Source organism: Danio rerio, chromosome 24 (assembly GCF_052040795.2).
Source record: "Danio rerio strain M-AB ecotype USA chromosome 24, GRCz13ab, whole genome shotgun sequence".
NCBI classification, from domain to species: Eukaryota; Metazoa; Chordata; class Actinopteri; order Cypriniformes; family Danionidae; genus Danio; species Danio rerio.
This window is the reverse complement of record NC_141044.1, coordinates 20,702,167-20,717,500: the sequence shown is the minus strand read 5'-3', so window position 1 is coordinate 20,717,500 and position 15,334 is coordinate 20,702,167. Positions and strand designations below refer to the sequence as shown.

Here is a 15,334-nt window from a genome sequence, read left to right as displayed (position 1 = left end):
TGTTAATTATAAGCTTTGGACTAAGTTGCTATTTGCGAGTTACTGACCTTCTTAGCCCAGCTATCAGACTTATGAAAGACAAGCATGTCATGTTCCCATCTGCCTTATTGTCTCTCTGTATTCATTAACTAGCGGTGTCTGCTTCATGAGGCGGTTGTCTCGACCTCAGCGCTTGTGCAAATGACAAACAGATTGGACTGATAAAGAAGTTTGAGTAAAGCCGAACTCTGATATTTCCATCAACAAAAGCTTTGGCTGGTGTGTTTGGTGGCTTCATTACTAAAGAAAGAGCTGTGGGCGATATTGCAGAGGAAGGGTCATTCGTCAGACGGCCTCCTAGAATGCTGTGGGTTTGTGTTGCTTTGAGACACATTCATTTACATCCTTCCTAATGGGCCTTTATAAGGCAGCTGTTAATGTCAGTCAGCTGTTAAAGAACCGAGACATTAACAATCTAGCTTAATGCAATACATTCAGTCCTAGATGTGCAAAGTGAAGAGGAGAGGTAGTCTGTTAGTATTTCCATTCCCATAGTGCTTAAAAGGAATATTTCACCCAAACATTTTGTTTGTTTGCTTATCCTCCATTTGTTCAAAACCTGCTTGAGTTTATTTTGAATCAGTTGAACATAACAGAAGATATAAAAAAAAATCCTGGTTGCCGTAACCCATAGACTTCCATAGTATTTTTTTTTCCAACCAGCATTTTTCAAAGTATCTTTTTTTGTGTTCAACAGAACAAAGAAACTTTTAAAGCTTTAAAAGGATGTTGGAATCAACTTTTCATTTTTGAGTGAACTATCTCTTTAAGCTTAATAATGGAGGAAGTCCAGCCACAAATAAGCAAATTGTTTATTGTTCACTAATATACACTCACTGGCCACTTTATTAGGTACACCTTACTAGTACCAGGTTGAACCCCTTTCGGTCTTCAGAACTGCCTTAATCCTTCATGGCATGGATTCAACAAGGTACTGGAAATTTTCCTCAGAGATTTTGGTCCATATTGACATGATAGCATCACACAGTTGCTGCAGATTTGTCAGCTGCTTTCCTTGATGCGAATCTCCCGTTCCACCACATCCCAAAGGTGCTCTAATTGATTGAGATGACTGTGGAGGCCATTTGAGTACAGGAAACTCATTGACATATTCAAGAAACCAGTCTGAGATGATTTGCGCTTTTTGACATGGTGCATTATCCTGTTAGAAGTTGGCAGCAGAAGATGGGTATACTGTAGTCATAATGGGATGCACATGGTCAGCAACAAAACTCAGGTACCTTTGACTGTGGCATTGATATAATGCTCAATTGGTACTAATGGGCCCAAAGTGTGCCTAGAAAATATCCCCCTCACAATACACCACCACCAGCCTGAACCGTTGATACAAGAGAGGATGGATCCATGCTTTCATGTTGTTGATACCAAATTCTGAACCTACCATTTGAATGTTGCATCTGAAATCGAGACTCATCAGACAAGGCAACATTTTTTCAATCTTCTACGGGTGTACCTAATAAAGTGATCGGTGAGTGTATTTTAGTAATGTGTTACCTAATTTTAAGTATAATGTTCACACAATTTCATATTTGTTGACCTGACTCATTTTAATTAGTTATCTTGTTTTTGGGCAATCGTTCACATGACTTATTAACATTACCTCATTTTCAAGTAGATTTTGTGCACATTTTGTGCTATTTGTTACCATTTAAGTATATTATGCACACACTTTTCAGTTTTGCAACTATATTATGTGCACAGTTCTAGTTCATGACTTCATTTTAATTATATCATACCACACTTGACTTTACCTGTACATTTTGTAATGTTTAAATACATTATGCATGTATGTTACTAAGTTGTTGCTTCATTCTAAGTACACTACATCATATGTTTGTTACATATTTCAAATATGATGTGAACACAATTTGCTACCCTACATTAAATAGTCTGTGCATACAATTTTCTAAATTGTTACCCCATTTTAAATAAATAATGCAATTATTATGTTTTAAAGTATATCATTCACACAACCGACTAATCTGTTACCTTGTTTTTGGTATCCATATGCATGCATAACCAACAGCAATTTAAAAACAAAACATGCAAAATTATGTTGTTAAGATAATAATATATGAGATTTTAATAATATTTTAAACACTTAACAAAAAAAAAGTCCCCAGTTCCCTCTCAGAAATTGGGTTATCTTACATTAACTAACTAGTCCACACAAAGCAGTTCTACTACTTAATCATTCACACAGAAAAAAAAAAGTTTTGATAAAAAGTTCAGAGTTATAAAAATGCATTGTTATGCTCAATTTCTGTTTGTGCTCTACATTTTGTATGTATATCAGAGTATTGCACACGTAGCATATCAACATGCTAACATCAGACTCGCAAAATCAGTAGAAAGTCGCATGCAAAGCACTATTACAGTGGTGTGTAGAGTTGCTGTCTATGCAGACCGTTCCAAACTGCTCGCTTATTAGAGTTCATAACAGGTCACAGCCTCAAGGGGACATTCGCACATAACGCAGGTTGTTTTCCATTGTTTTTCTATATATACACACACTTGAGGAGTACGTTTGACCAATGCAGTGTAAAAATGTTTTCTTTTTCATTCCGCTGCCCTTCATTCCACATTTTTAAATGCAAAAATGTGTTTTGTGTGAATGGCCACTTTGAAGGCAACTCACTATATATATTGGAGCAGCTGTAGAACTGTGTGCTCTCCACAGGAAGTGTATTGGATGGATTGGTGGAAAGTAATAACCAAACAGATTTTATGTGCCGCTGGGTAACTGTGTGTTTGTATAATGTACGTTGCGTTTGTTTGCACTGGTTTCATTATGCTATGAGCTTTGAAATCATTTTTGCAATGCTATATCCTTAAGGTAAACATAGCCTCGGTCCGTGAGTGGGGTCGTATTAGCAGGCATGTTTTCCTGCTGGATTTGCTACTTGTGAATATTTAGACTGTTGGAACGTGAGGGTTTTGCCTCTCGTGTTTGCTGGTTTAGCTGAACACACAGTAATATGTGTTAATGGCCCATGCACAGATGGACAGTGGGTTATTGCGCTGCTCTCACCACTTGTCGTAAACCCCAAGCAAACCAAACCACCATGCATAATGGATACAAATTAGGACATTGGATTTCAAAGCAGCACGCTTCATTCCCGACCACATTGTTGTTTTTTTTCTACAGGTTTACCATCCATAATTGTATTTTTCAAAAGGCATATTGCAAAATGTAAGCATCATTAAAATAATGCTACATGTACCTGAGAGGTCTATGTGTTCAGTATTGTTTATTCATTTTGTAAAGTGTGTGAAGTGAGTGTTTCTACTGATTAAACAAATTGTATTACTGTAATTAAAGAGCTAGTCATCAGTGTCAGAGGGCTGCTTTTGAGAGAAAACAAACATTCCACTTATTAGTGCATTAATGAGTGTATTAGATCTTGCCAAGAAGGAGAGCTAAAACTCTTACAGTGATAAGTATGACAGAAATAGTTCACATTAGGAAAATTTGAAGGTGCCATAGAATAAAAATATAGATATATCTAGCTAAATAATGAGTTCAGTGCATTGAAATGGCATAGTGTGACCCTCAAACAACTTTGTTTCCTCAATCTCATGTAAAATGTAGATGAAAACGCAGACTGTTACATTGCATATGGGTTTATTAATATGCACTCCGCATGCTATGTTTGATTAGCACTCCCCAGGCTGCATTTGATTGGCCACAATGTTTCCTAGTGAGATTACAGCAGTGATATTTTTTCCCTTGTTTTCTTACATATATTTCTTACTGTATGTGGGACTCTAATTTTGAAAACAGGAGAGACGGGGTAAGTAAAGCTTCAAGCTTTAGGAAGTTTTCCGTCAGACATATGTTTACCATGCTTCAGAACACAAAATGCGAAATTTACAGATTATATATTTATCCAGTACCACCCTGAAAAAGGCTTATGGTCTGTTTTAATGTATCTTTTGTTAGTTTAATATGTATGTTGTTAAATTTTTCACACGTTTATAATGAGGCAACAAATATATAGGTTTCTAATAAAAAGTGTTTAAAAAAATAAAAAAATAAACCTGTGTGATATCTGCCATACCGTATCTTCCATGTATGTGCCCGAAGAATTTATTTGCAAAGCCCTGAATATTGCCTTTAAAATGAGTAGTAAATTTGACATTATAACTTTATAATAACTACACACTATGACTGATTTAATAAGCATTAGCAAATAGTCAATTAATTGTTCTTATGCATTAGCTCTATATTAATAAATGTTAGTAAGCAGTATATAGCTGCAGATACAAACGCTCTATTCTTGACTTTAAAATGTCCTTAATATATATATATATATATATATATATATATATATATATATATATATATATATATATATACATATATATATACATATATATACATACATATATATATATATATATATATATATATATATATATATATATATATATATATATATATATATATATATATAGTTGAAGTCAAGAATTATTAGGCTAATAATTTTGTCCCTAAAATGGTTCATAAAAAATTCAAAACTGCTTTTATTCTAGCCGAAATATAACAAATAAGACTTTCTCCAAAAGAAAAAAAAATATTATCAGACATACTGTGAAAATGTCCTTGCTCTGTTAAACATCATTTGGAAAATATTTAAAAAAGAAGAAAAAAAATTGAAGGAAGCTAATAATTAATATTAATTAATTAATTAATATTACTAATAATAATGTCAAAAATAGAGCATCTGTATCTGCAGTTATAAACTGCTTACTAACATCTGTTAATATAGAGTTCACTATTTGGTAATGCTTAATGAAAGATGCATACTATTGGAGTTTTACCACATGTTTTATTAAATTATATGCTAGGCTTGTGTGATATAATAACCATATGGCAGAGATATTCTTACACTAATCTTTCATGGGTAAACTACACTCTCAGAAATAAAGGTACGGGAGCTGTCACGGGCAGTACCTTTTCAAAAGGTAAATATTTGTACCTGAAGGGTTCATAATCGTACCTCAAAGGTACTTTTTGGGTAAATTTGAGTACTGATATGCACCCATATCGTCCCGCTGTGGATTCTTACAAATATGTATCTTTTGAAAGGTACTGCCCCAGTGACAGCTCCTGTACCTTCATTTCTGAGAGTGTACACTAGCACTAGATTAACAATATCATTTTATTTGTTGTGTATATTGAAGTTTTCTGTCAGTCTTTACAATTATCAAGTAAAGCCCAACTTAGGTTGCGTGATTTAAAAAAAATAAATTCCTTTTGATTGTAACTTGTCAGACTGAACAATGATCAAGACACTACACATCAACGCTACAGATGCCACAGCCAAATCAATCCATAACTTGTGCTATGAAATTATACCTCACAGCAAACATCAATCAGCACTATGTAACATTAATTTTACTCATAACATGCCTTCATAATAAAATCTGATTTTATTTTATTTTAATTTTTTTACTTTTGCCCAAGGTGGTTTAAAGCTGTTGCGCTGATTGCATCATCAGGGTCAGTTCTTTCATTGGTTCTTAGTTTGATGCATGTCATAAAAGCATCACTCTGCAGGAAAGTATCTGAAATCTTCTGACACTTTCAGCATTTCTTCAGACGGTAAATTTGATTGCAACAGCAATTAACTGGCTGTTGTTGAGCATGTCAAAACAGTGATCAAAGACAACAAATTTCAGCCTAGGGCATAAGGATATTTTAAGATTCCCAAAATGTGTGTGAGACATCCAAATCACGGCTGAAAAGCGTTATGTATGTGTGGCACTGCAAAATCTGTAAATTAATATTACAATGTGAAGTAAAGATTTTCTAAGTTCAGATAGGGAGCAATAAAGTATGAGGAAGTATAGGGATTAATAAATACAATGTAGGGATCTTCTCTTGCGAATGTTTCCATGTTGTGTTCAATAAAAACATGAAAACATATAATATATGTGTAATGTTAGTTTAGCTAACTGTTTTTTTTTTATTGTTGTGACATTAGATGAACACATTTATATGAAATGTATGCCGAAATCCAGTTATCCCAAAAGGTTCACATGCTTTTTCTTGTAACACTATAAAGTTTGAAGTAAACATAACTGAACATTGAAAAAAACAGTACTCAGTAAACTCACAAAAATGAGTCATGTCTTGTATAATTAGCCTGTTAAACATCAGTCTGCGTCAAGATTTTTCTCTAGATACTGATTACTCGATACTGACAGCACCACCTATACACATTTGACGGACTGGCCCCCGAGCTACATTTCATGCACATGTACGAAAATTGTCAAACACATCAAACATGCCAAAACCTTCAAAAAAGTATCTTGAAGCAAAATCTCAAACCCAACAGGAAGTCAGATATTTTTAACTTTCTCTGCCAAAAAAGGGCAGTTTTTGTCATTTCTAGGCGTTGTACTTTAATGAACTCCTCCTTGGGATTTCATCAGATCAACACCAAAATTGGGTTTTGTCATGTTCTTGGCGAAAATTAAATTGTGAAGATCTAGAGTTTTTGTCGAAGGGCATGTTTGTGGTGGTCTCTCAAACTTTGTTGATTTTCCACGAAACAGGAAGTTGCTATAACTCTGGCATACATTGTCCAATCTGCCTCAAAATTCAAAAGTTTGATAACAGTCCTGACCTGAACATGTTTACATGCCAATTAGTGATGCACGGATGGCAGTTATATTAGCCGATAATCCATGGGTCGGGCGAGTTGGGTAATAAAAAATACATTATGATTAATTGCGGGTGGGTTGCAGGTGGATGTAGAGGGACATGGCAGTGGACCAGCGAAAAAGCTGAGAGTTGGCTTTGCAGAATGGGAAGATGAGACGCCCAAACTAATGAATGAAATGCTAAAGTATTGTTTAAACTTTCAGTTAGAGGAGCCATCAGAAGAAAATCTGCTATCGTTCTGTGAGAAACATTCCTTCAACAAGCGGTGCAAGCGAACACTCATTCTGTGCAGCTGGCCATGTTTTGGAGGCGAGGGGGAATCGCCCGAATTTAGGCATAGTAGAAGCTGTTCTTTTTTTTGCACAGTGCAGAAGTTTGCAGAAGTTTGGCATAAATCTGTGATTTTATAAGATTTTTAAAAATAGCTTAAATTGTTGTCCCCTGTTCTCTGTCATCCTAAGGGTGCGAGGTCCCTTTCATCGCTGCTTGTAGCTTTAATGTTAATATGTTATTGTTCTTGCTTTGTACTGTTACCGTTTTGACCATAAAGCAACTGCTCAGTTCAGTGTTGACGCTTTGTGAATAAACTAAACAGCACTAAAACACTTAAAAGCACAAGTGTGAACTGTGAATGCAATTTACTGTAGGTACAAATTAAACTCTATATTTACAGTAAATGCACCTTGACCCACACATGCAAGTCAAAATAAAGTGGTTTTATTGTAAGCAGAAAAGAGAAATAAGTCAATGTTTTTTTACCTCCACTAATTCTCAACTAATTCAAAATTGCTTTGTTTGGTAGGAGGGATGATTCCGGACTTCTGGTGTATAAAGACCATTTACCGGTGAGTCAAGTGGCTGTCGGGGACACAAATCGACCCGGTTCGGAAGCCAAGCTGACCGTGGGACCTCTTCGTTGCCATGGAGACCGTAAGTCTGTTTCTTTACTTAAATAATATCCTGCTTTGGCTCACAAAAAATGCTCTTGTGTATTATTGCATGAGCATAAAGGACTGCTTAGGTTGTTAATGTTTTTTTTTTTTTTTTTCAAATTTAACTGTGAAATGTTGTTTGCATACTGCTTTTCCTTCACATGTGTGATTATTGTTACTTAGTGCAAGTCTAAATGAAGCTTTACATGTTGACTTTCTGTTGAAATCATAGACTGTAAAAGATGTGGACATAGTATCCGTGACGTCACCCATAGGTTTCTGAAGAGCACAAATTAAGCTACAAGTAGGTGTGGTTAACCATTGCCATTTTGTTCGAACGTCATTGAACCAGCTGGGGTGCCCAAAAAAGGGCTAAGAGGCGAAGCATCAGTGGAGCTAAACATGCCTGCCAGCATTTTGCTTAGACTGGCTTTTCTTTAGGGGAAACACTTAATACATCATCACCTGTGACTCGTTTGTGTTCTGACCACATGTGCTTGGTTGTATACTATCAATAAAGTGTTTAGTGTTTACATTGAGCCACTAAACATTGTTCTTAAGGTGTTTTTCTACAGGAGGAAGATTGCAAATAAGTCTCAAATACTTCAAATATAGTCTGCGTTTGTCACATCCGTCTGTGACCACCTGAGGGCGCTGTAGCGCTCTAGGACTTTGTAGGCGCTACAGTGCCCCAGGGAAAAAACTACATTCTCATACATCCCACGCGCATACACCGGAACACTTACACTGACCCGTCATCTCATCTGTTTTGTGTTACCGTTGATTATCTGGACTATATATTCTACCATTCCACCTATGTTTGTCATCGCGTCGTTGTCTTCCTTGTCTTCCTGCTCCTAGTAAGTTTGTTGCTGATCTTGCCTTGTAGTTGCCAAAGTCTAGTTCGTGTTTATCCGTCTTGTTTTGTTGTTGATTTGTTACTTTTTATTTTTGAGATTTTGTATTTTTTTGTCACTGTTTTCTGCACTTAACATCTATTAAATCTGCACTTGGATCCACACCCTTTTTGTTCCCGTTTTTGTTCCTGTTCCTGATCACTAACGTGACAGAACGACGCGATCACCAGATGGATTCAGCAGATGATAGATTAGTGCGTATAAAGCAGGGTAACCGCTCCGTGGAGCATTATATCAAGGAGTTTTTGGAGCTAGCCCCGAAGAGCTCTCATAGTGATATTTTGCTTATGATGTTTTTTCGGGGAGGACTTTTGGAACCAGTTCGTTCCCTTATGCCACCGTACGAGGATGACTGGAACCTTTACCGCTTCATTGAAGCAGCCTTGTTGATCGCTGGCTCCCCTCTCTCTGTTGCCCTGAGGGAGGAGAACCCTCAGGAGGGAGGCCTGAACGGAGGGCAACAGAGAGGGATATTTTCGGGGCCAGCTGATTTAACCAAGGGAAAGAGGAGAGAGGCAGGACTGGAGTTGCGGCCTTATCCGCGTCGGGCTGTCCGAAGAGCACCTTTTTCTGAGCCTCTAGAGAGCCTGCTTGAACTGTGTGGAACCCCAGTGTCTGCTCCAGTCCCACAATGCCCGCCAGTGTCGGCTCCAGCTCCAGAGCAAGCTTCCTCACCTGTTAACTATGCTCTCCCTTCTCAAACCACCAGACGGAGGAGGCGTAGGAACAGGACTGCTCACGCCCCAGAAAGTCCACCAGTGTCGGCTCCAGCCCCAGAGCGCCCGCCAGTGTCGGCTCCAGCCCCAGAGCGCCCGCCAGTGTCGGCTCCAGCCCCAGAGCGCCCGCCAGTGTCGGCTCCAGCCCCAGAGCGCCCGCCAGTGTCGGCTCCAGCCCCAGAGCGCCCGCCAGTGTCGGCTCCAGCCCCAGAGCGCCCGCCAGTGTCGGCTCCAGCCCCAGAGCGCCCGCCAGTGTCGGCTCCAGCCCCAGAGCGCAGTACAATGCCAGTTCTAGTCCGGCTCCTGGCTTTACCGGCGCCACCCAGGCTCCTCGCCCTGCCGGCCCCAGCCCGGCTCCTCGCCCTGCCGGCCCCAGCCCGGCCCCTCGCCCTGCCGGCCCCAGCCCGGCCCCTCGCCCTGCCGGCCCCAGCCCGGCTCCTGGCATTACCAACGCCATCCAGACGTCTTGCCCTGCCGGCACCTCCCAGACGTCTTGCCCTGCCGGCCCCAGTCCAGCTGCCTCCTGTCCCGCCGGTTCCAGTCCAGCTGCCTCCAGTCCCGCCGGCTCCAGTCCAGCTGCCTCCAGTCCCGCCGGCTCCAGTCCAGCTGCCTCCAGTCCCGCCGGCTCCAGTCCAGCTGCCTCCAGTCCCGCCGGCTCCTGCCCAGCTGCCTCCAGTCCCGCCGGCTCCTGCCCAGCTGCCTCCAGCCTCGCCGGTTCCTGCCCAGCTGCCTCCAGTCCCGCCGGCTCCTGCGCAGCTGCCTCCAGTTCCACCTGCTCAAGTCCAGTTGCCTCTCCAGCCGGCTCTCCTAAACCCCCTGCCTTGTGTCTCCTGCGGGATCATCCATGGGTCATCCCTCCCGACCCTCCCTGGTGGTCCTTCCCACTACTTGGGACGGATTCACCGGCCGCACCCTGGCTTCCTGCTGGGGTGCCTGACCCACTGCCTGACCCTGATCTGGCCCTCCCATCCCTCCCTTTGTTCCTGCTCCGCTCCGCCCCCCCTCTTGGAACCAGTCTGGGAGCGTCTGGAAGCCGCTCTTTAGAGGGGGGGTAATGTCACATCCGTCTGTGACCACCTGAGGGCGCTGTAGCGCTCTAGGACTTTGTAGGCGCTACAGTGCCCCAGGGAAAAAACTACATTCTCATACATCCCACGCGCATACACCGGAACACTTACACTGACCCGTCATCTCATCTGTTTTGTGTTACCGTTGATTATCTGGACTATATATTCTACCATTCCACCTATGTTTGTCATCGCGTCGTTGTCTTCCTTGTCTTCCTGCTCCTAGTAAGTTTGTTCCTGATCTTGCCTTGTAGTTGCCAAAGTCTAGTTCGTGTTTATCCGTCTTGTTTTGTTGTTGATTTGTTACTTTTTATTTTTGAGATTTTGTTTTTTTTTTTGTCACTGTTTTCTGCACTTAACATCTATTAAATCTGCACTTGGATCCACACCCTTTTTGTTCCCGTTTTTGTTCCTGTTCCTGATCACTAACGTGACAGCGTTAGTAAATAAATGCAAGGCTATTTATGAAATCCAGGCATAACACTGTATGACAATGTTTCAGATGACTGTTTGCTAGCCTACAGCTAATCAATCTGATACTAGAGTGCATTACAGGTTTAAAGAAAACTATAAATGATAAAGTATCTTAAATAAAACAAATACATTTATAGAGATGGTATATAAGAATTGCCCTCACCTGGAAAATGGAGGCTGCTTGAATAGTTTCGACTAATTGACTATGTAAAGCTACATAAAACAATAAAAAAAAAAAAAGTATGTATATGCCAAGCTCAGCGGCTAATCAGCTGGAATCAGCTGAGGTGACATAACGACGATCAGCAAGACCTAGCTAGTCACTCAAGTGACCATGCTCTTAATAATGTAGACTTAATATAACTGCATAAAAATAAAACAGATGAGTTAAAAAAATGCACCACCTTACTGTTGTTATACAGGGTAATATTAGCTTTATGTACCAAAACCATCTTTTGTACCAGGATCTAAACATGGTTTTATCAGCTGTAAAATAGGTCAATTTAGCATGGCAGTTAGTTAACGTGTGGAGTTCCTGGAGCCAGACCCCAAAGGCGAGTCGATGAACTGGAGTTTTAGTTAGTTCTGTATTGGCTTCACAAGGGAGAGCGGGAGGTTGCCATTTGGTTGTAATCTATTGCCAAAGGGCTTGTTTTAATGGCATCTTTATTAAATAGATGTTTAGCACTTTTCAAGGTCAGCCTGTTGTCAATAGACATTAAAAAAAGACACAAAGCCAGATGCCTCCAGCATAACTATACTGATGCTGTTATCACCAATCAAACTTTTCAATCATCATTACATCCCACAGAGGTCTCCTGCCAGTCATTTTTTAAATTGGTGTCAATAGCCTGCTTGCAATATCTTTATAAATTTTTTTTTTTTGTGCAATTGTGCATAACTCACGAAGGAGACATTAAAACAGTGCCTTTTTTTAGATGGATGCAATTATAAATGCCCAAGTTTCACCAGAGCGAGACAGAGAACCCAAGGGTAAAATACAGAGCCATCCCTCACTATCATCACCATGTGAAATGATGCATTTGTATGCCTCATTATTCCTGTTAATTGCATCTGGCTTATTACTTAGATCAGGTGCATTCAATTATACTCACCTGTTAGACAAGAACGTTGAATGCTGTGGGTTTTTTCCGCTTTTATTTTTTTCTTTTGTTCCTGCACACCTGTGACTTGAAGCTGTTTGTCCGGCTATTCAGTTCACTTGCGTTTTAGGGTTGTTCCAAGCAACACTTAGGAACATGTGTATTTCTGTTTTGTATCCTGACCAAGGTAAAATGCCATAATTTTCACATTTGTGAATATAAATTGACATTGTTTATCCATTGAGTTGTTTTTTTCGATAGTTTATTATTCACTTTTTCAATTCAATTCACCGTTATTTGTATAGCGCTTTTACAATGTAGATTGTGTCAAAGCAGCTTCACATAAAAGGTCAAAGTAAATTGGAACAGTGTAGTTCAGTTTTTTAGTGTTTAAGTTCAGTTCAGCTCAGTTCAGTGTGGTTTAATAATCACCACTGAGGGTTTAGACACTGGAGAGCAAATCCATCGATGCGCAGCTCTACAGATCCCAAACCATGCAAGCTAGTGGTGACAGCGGAGAGGGAAAAAAAAACCTCACCAATAAGCGAAAAAGAAGAAAAAAAAACCTTGAGAGAAACCAGACTCATTTGGGCACAGCCATTTTAATTTCTCCGCTGGCCAAACGTCTTGTGCAGAGCTGCAGTCTCAGCGGCGGAGGCTGGAGGCTGGGCCTCAGCAAAGACTCGTCTGTCCCTGAGGCGTCACAGGAATAAATCTCATGCGCTCCACTCCTCCATGACCACTACAGCAGCTGCTCAGAATTTGGCCTGGTCCAGGATATGGAAACCTTGGGATCATCTCGTCTCCGGTCTTGGATCAATCTGAGGACCTCAGGATGAGTATCCCCCGATGGAAATGGAGAATAAAGAGAATAATTAGCATAGCTGCTGTTCATAGTGTATATAAACATGATGCAGAAACCTGTATGGAAACCCACTAAGTGATGCACTGAGTGTATGTTTTACTAAACAGATCTAGTTATGAATTGGGAGAGTGTGTCTGAGCCTCGGACATTATCAGGAAGGCTATTCCAGAGTTTAGGAGCCATAACCAAGAAGGTTCGGCCTCCTTTAGTCGACATTGCTATTCTAGGTACTACCAGAAGCCCTGAGTTTTGAGATCTTAAAGAGCGAGTTGGATTATAGTGAGACAGAAGGTTGGTTAGATAAACAGGAGCTAGATTATTTAACGCTTTATATGTAAGAAGCAATATTTTAAATTCAATACAAAACTTAACAGGCAGCCAGTGTAAGGAGGATAAAATTGGGGTGATATGATTACATTTTCTAGACCTGTTAAAAACTCTGACAGCTGTATTTTGTACTAGCTGAAGTCTGTTAATAGAGGATGCTGGGCAGTGTGTTATAGTAGTCCAGCCTAGAAGTCATAAAAGCATGGACTAGCTTTTCTGCATCTGAGATGGACAGCATACTTCGTAATTTAGCGTTATTTCTCAGATGGGATATATGATTTTTAAAAGTTAGATTGCTGTCTAATATGACACCCAGATCTTTTATAGTAGCAATAACACTAACTTTGTATCCTTCTAATTGTAGATTGAGTTGCGAGATCTGCTGTGTACAGGATTTAGGTCCAATAAGTAATAATTTTGTTTTGTGTAAGAGAAGAAAATTGTTGGTCTTTAACATCTTTAATATACTTATTTAGCTTAGACAGTTCAGACATCTCATCAGGCTTAGTTGAAATATATAATTGAGTATCATCTGCATTGCAGTGAAAGCTGATCCCATGTCTTCTAATAATGTCTCCCAGAGGTTGCATGTACATTGTAAACAGCTAAAACTGATCCTTGAGGCACCCCATACTTTACTGGGCTGACTTGTGAAGGCTGTCCATTAATGTACACAAACTGGTAACGATCAGTTAAGTATTACTTAAACCACTGTAGAGCCTGTCCCTGGACACCTGCAGACTTTAAGCGATTTATGAGAATATTGTGGTCAATGGTGTCAAATGCTGCACTAAGATCGAGTAAAACTAATAGCGAGATGCACCCTTGGTCAGCAGCTATGAGTAGATTATTGGGTCCCACTTTATATTAAGTGGCCTTAACTAATATGTACTTACACAGGAATTAATAGTTTGTTAAAATGTACTCATGTACTTTGTACTTATGCTTGATTAAATACATGTATGTAATTACATCTGTAGTTAACTTTTGTAATTACATTTGTAAATACACTGTTGACCATCCCTTACACCTTAACCCACCCTTAAACCTACCCATGCCACCAAACCTGTCCATAACCCAACCTCTATCCCAACTCAAAAGCACCACAAGTTTTCTCAAATACATTTTAAACACAGTAAGTATATTGTATTTATTTTTTGATGTAAGTACATAGTAGTTCAGGACACTTAATATAAAGTGGGACCGATTATTGGTAGATCACTTTTGCTCTCAGAACACTACTTTTGATGCCACTGAAGTAATTATAAAGTTGATGGTTTAACAGCTGGATTCAAGCCTCTGTTTTTTTTTTTTTTATGCCAAAATGTTGCTTTAGAAAAAAATATCTCCATATTGAATGTTTGCTGTCTTATCAAGTACAAAACTAAATAAAAAATTAATGAACATTATAAATAAATATATGTTTTTTTATTTTATTTAATAGAAATCAAGCTATTGGCAATTCAGTCATATTGTCACTTTAGAATTATAAATTTCTATCTGCCATTTTTGTTAAAATTTAGTTATTGGCATATTCTTATTAAATGATAACTTATTTACATTATGGGATGTTTTTATAAGTTGTTTACATTTTAATACTTTTTATTAAAAAAACAAAAAAGTTTTATTAACAAAGTTTAACTTTAGTTTGGCTCTATAAGGTTCTTTATGTGAGCCAAGCAGTATTTCGTATGCACACACGAAGACCAATCAGGATTAAAAAATTTTGTCATTCCACCAGACTGCTCCGTTGACAGTGGCAAAAACCAGAAAGAAAGACAAAATCAGAATTGACTAAATAATGTTGCACCACACACAAGTAAAAAAAAAAACATCACTGTTGACCATTTTAAAGACAATCTTGTCAAGGACAGTGGTCTAAATTTAAATTCTAAAGTCTATATTCCATTAAGTTTTTCCATTAAGTTATTTTTTTTATATTGTTTTCATTTTGTTTTTTAATTACAACAATACATATTACCATAACATGAATAATATAAATATTAACATTTACATGAAATTAACATCTGTTCTGGACAAAATATTTAGCACAACCTTGTATGCTTAATTTGAACAAGAAAAAAATATTCATGCTAAAACATTAAATAAATGTTTCAGAAAGCAAAACTATTACATTCTCAAGCATCAACACATTGCTACAACAGCCATTTTTTAAATAATTAATAAGCAGACTGATTGT

The 15,334-nt window shown here is 38.8% G+C and overlaps 2 protein-coding genes across 5 annotated transcripts in view; both read left to right on the top strand.

Annotated features, from left to right (window-relative positions):
* cntnap2a (contactin associated protein 2a) overlaps window positions 1-15,334 on the top strand; it is a 743,992-nt gene that overhangs the window by 554,575 nt on the left and 174,083 nt on the right. For 2 of the 4 annotated variants that reach the window (XM_087308738.1, NM_001281991.1), the window contains 1 exon segment: window positions 7,536-7,663. In XM_087308738.1, the coding sequence (XP_087164864.1) occupies window positions 7,536-7,663 (128 nt within the window). 4 annotated transcript variants of the gene reach the window in all.
* LOC147838017 (uncharacterized) lies at window positions 8,753-10,753 on the top strand. The gene is made up of 2 exons (XM_087309434.2): window positions 8,753-9,913; window positions 10,035-10,753. The coding sequence occupies exons 1-2, from the start codon at window positions 8,753-8,755 to the stop codon at window positions 10,107-10,109; spliced, it is 1,236 nt and encodes a 411-aa protein (XP_087165560.1). The 3' UTR covers window positions 10,110-10,753.

Excerpts from the sequence above, each read along its gene's own strand:
- LOC147838017 (XM_087309434.2), top strand. The coding sequence starts at position 8,753 with ATGGATTCAGCAGATGATAGATTAGTGCGTATAAAGCAGGGTAACCGC. Across the intron at positions 9,914-10,034 it reads CTCCAGTCCAGCTGCCTCCA|TCCCGCCGGCTCCTGCGCAG; the intron begins GTCCCGCCGGCT and ends AGCTGCCTCCAG.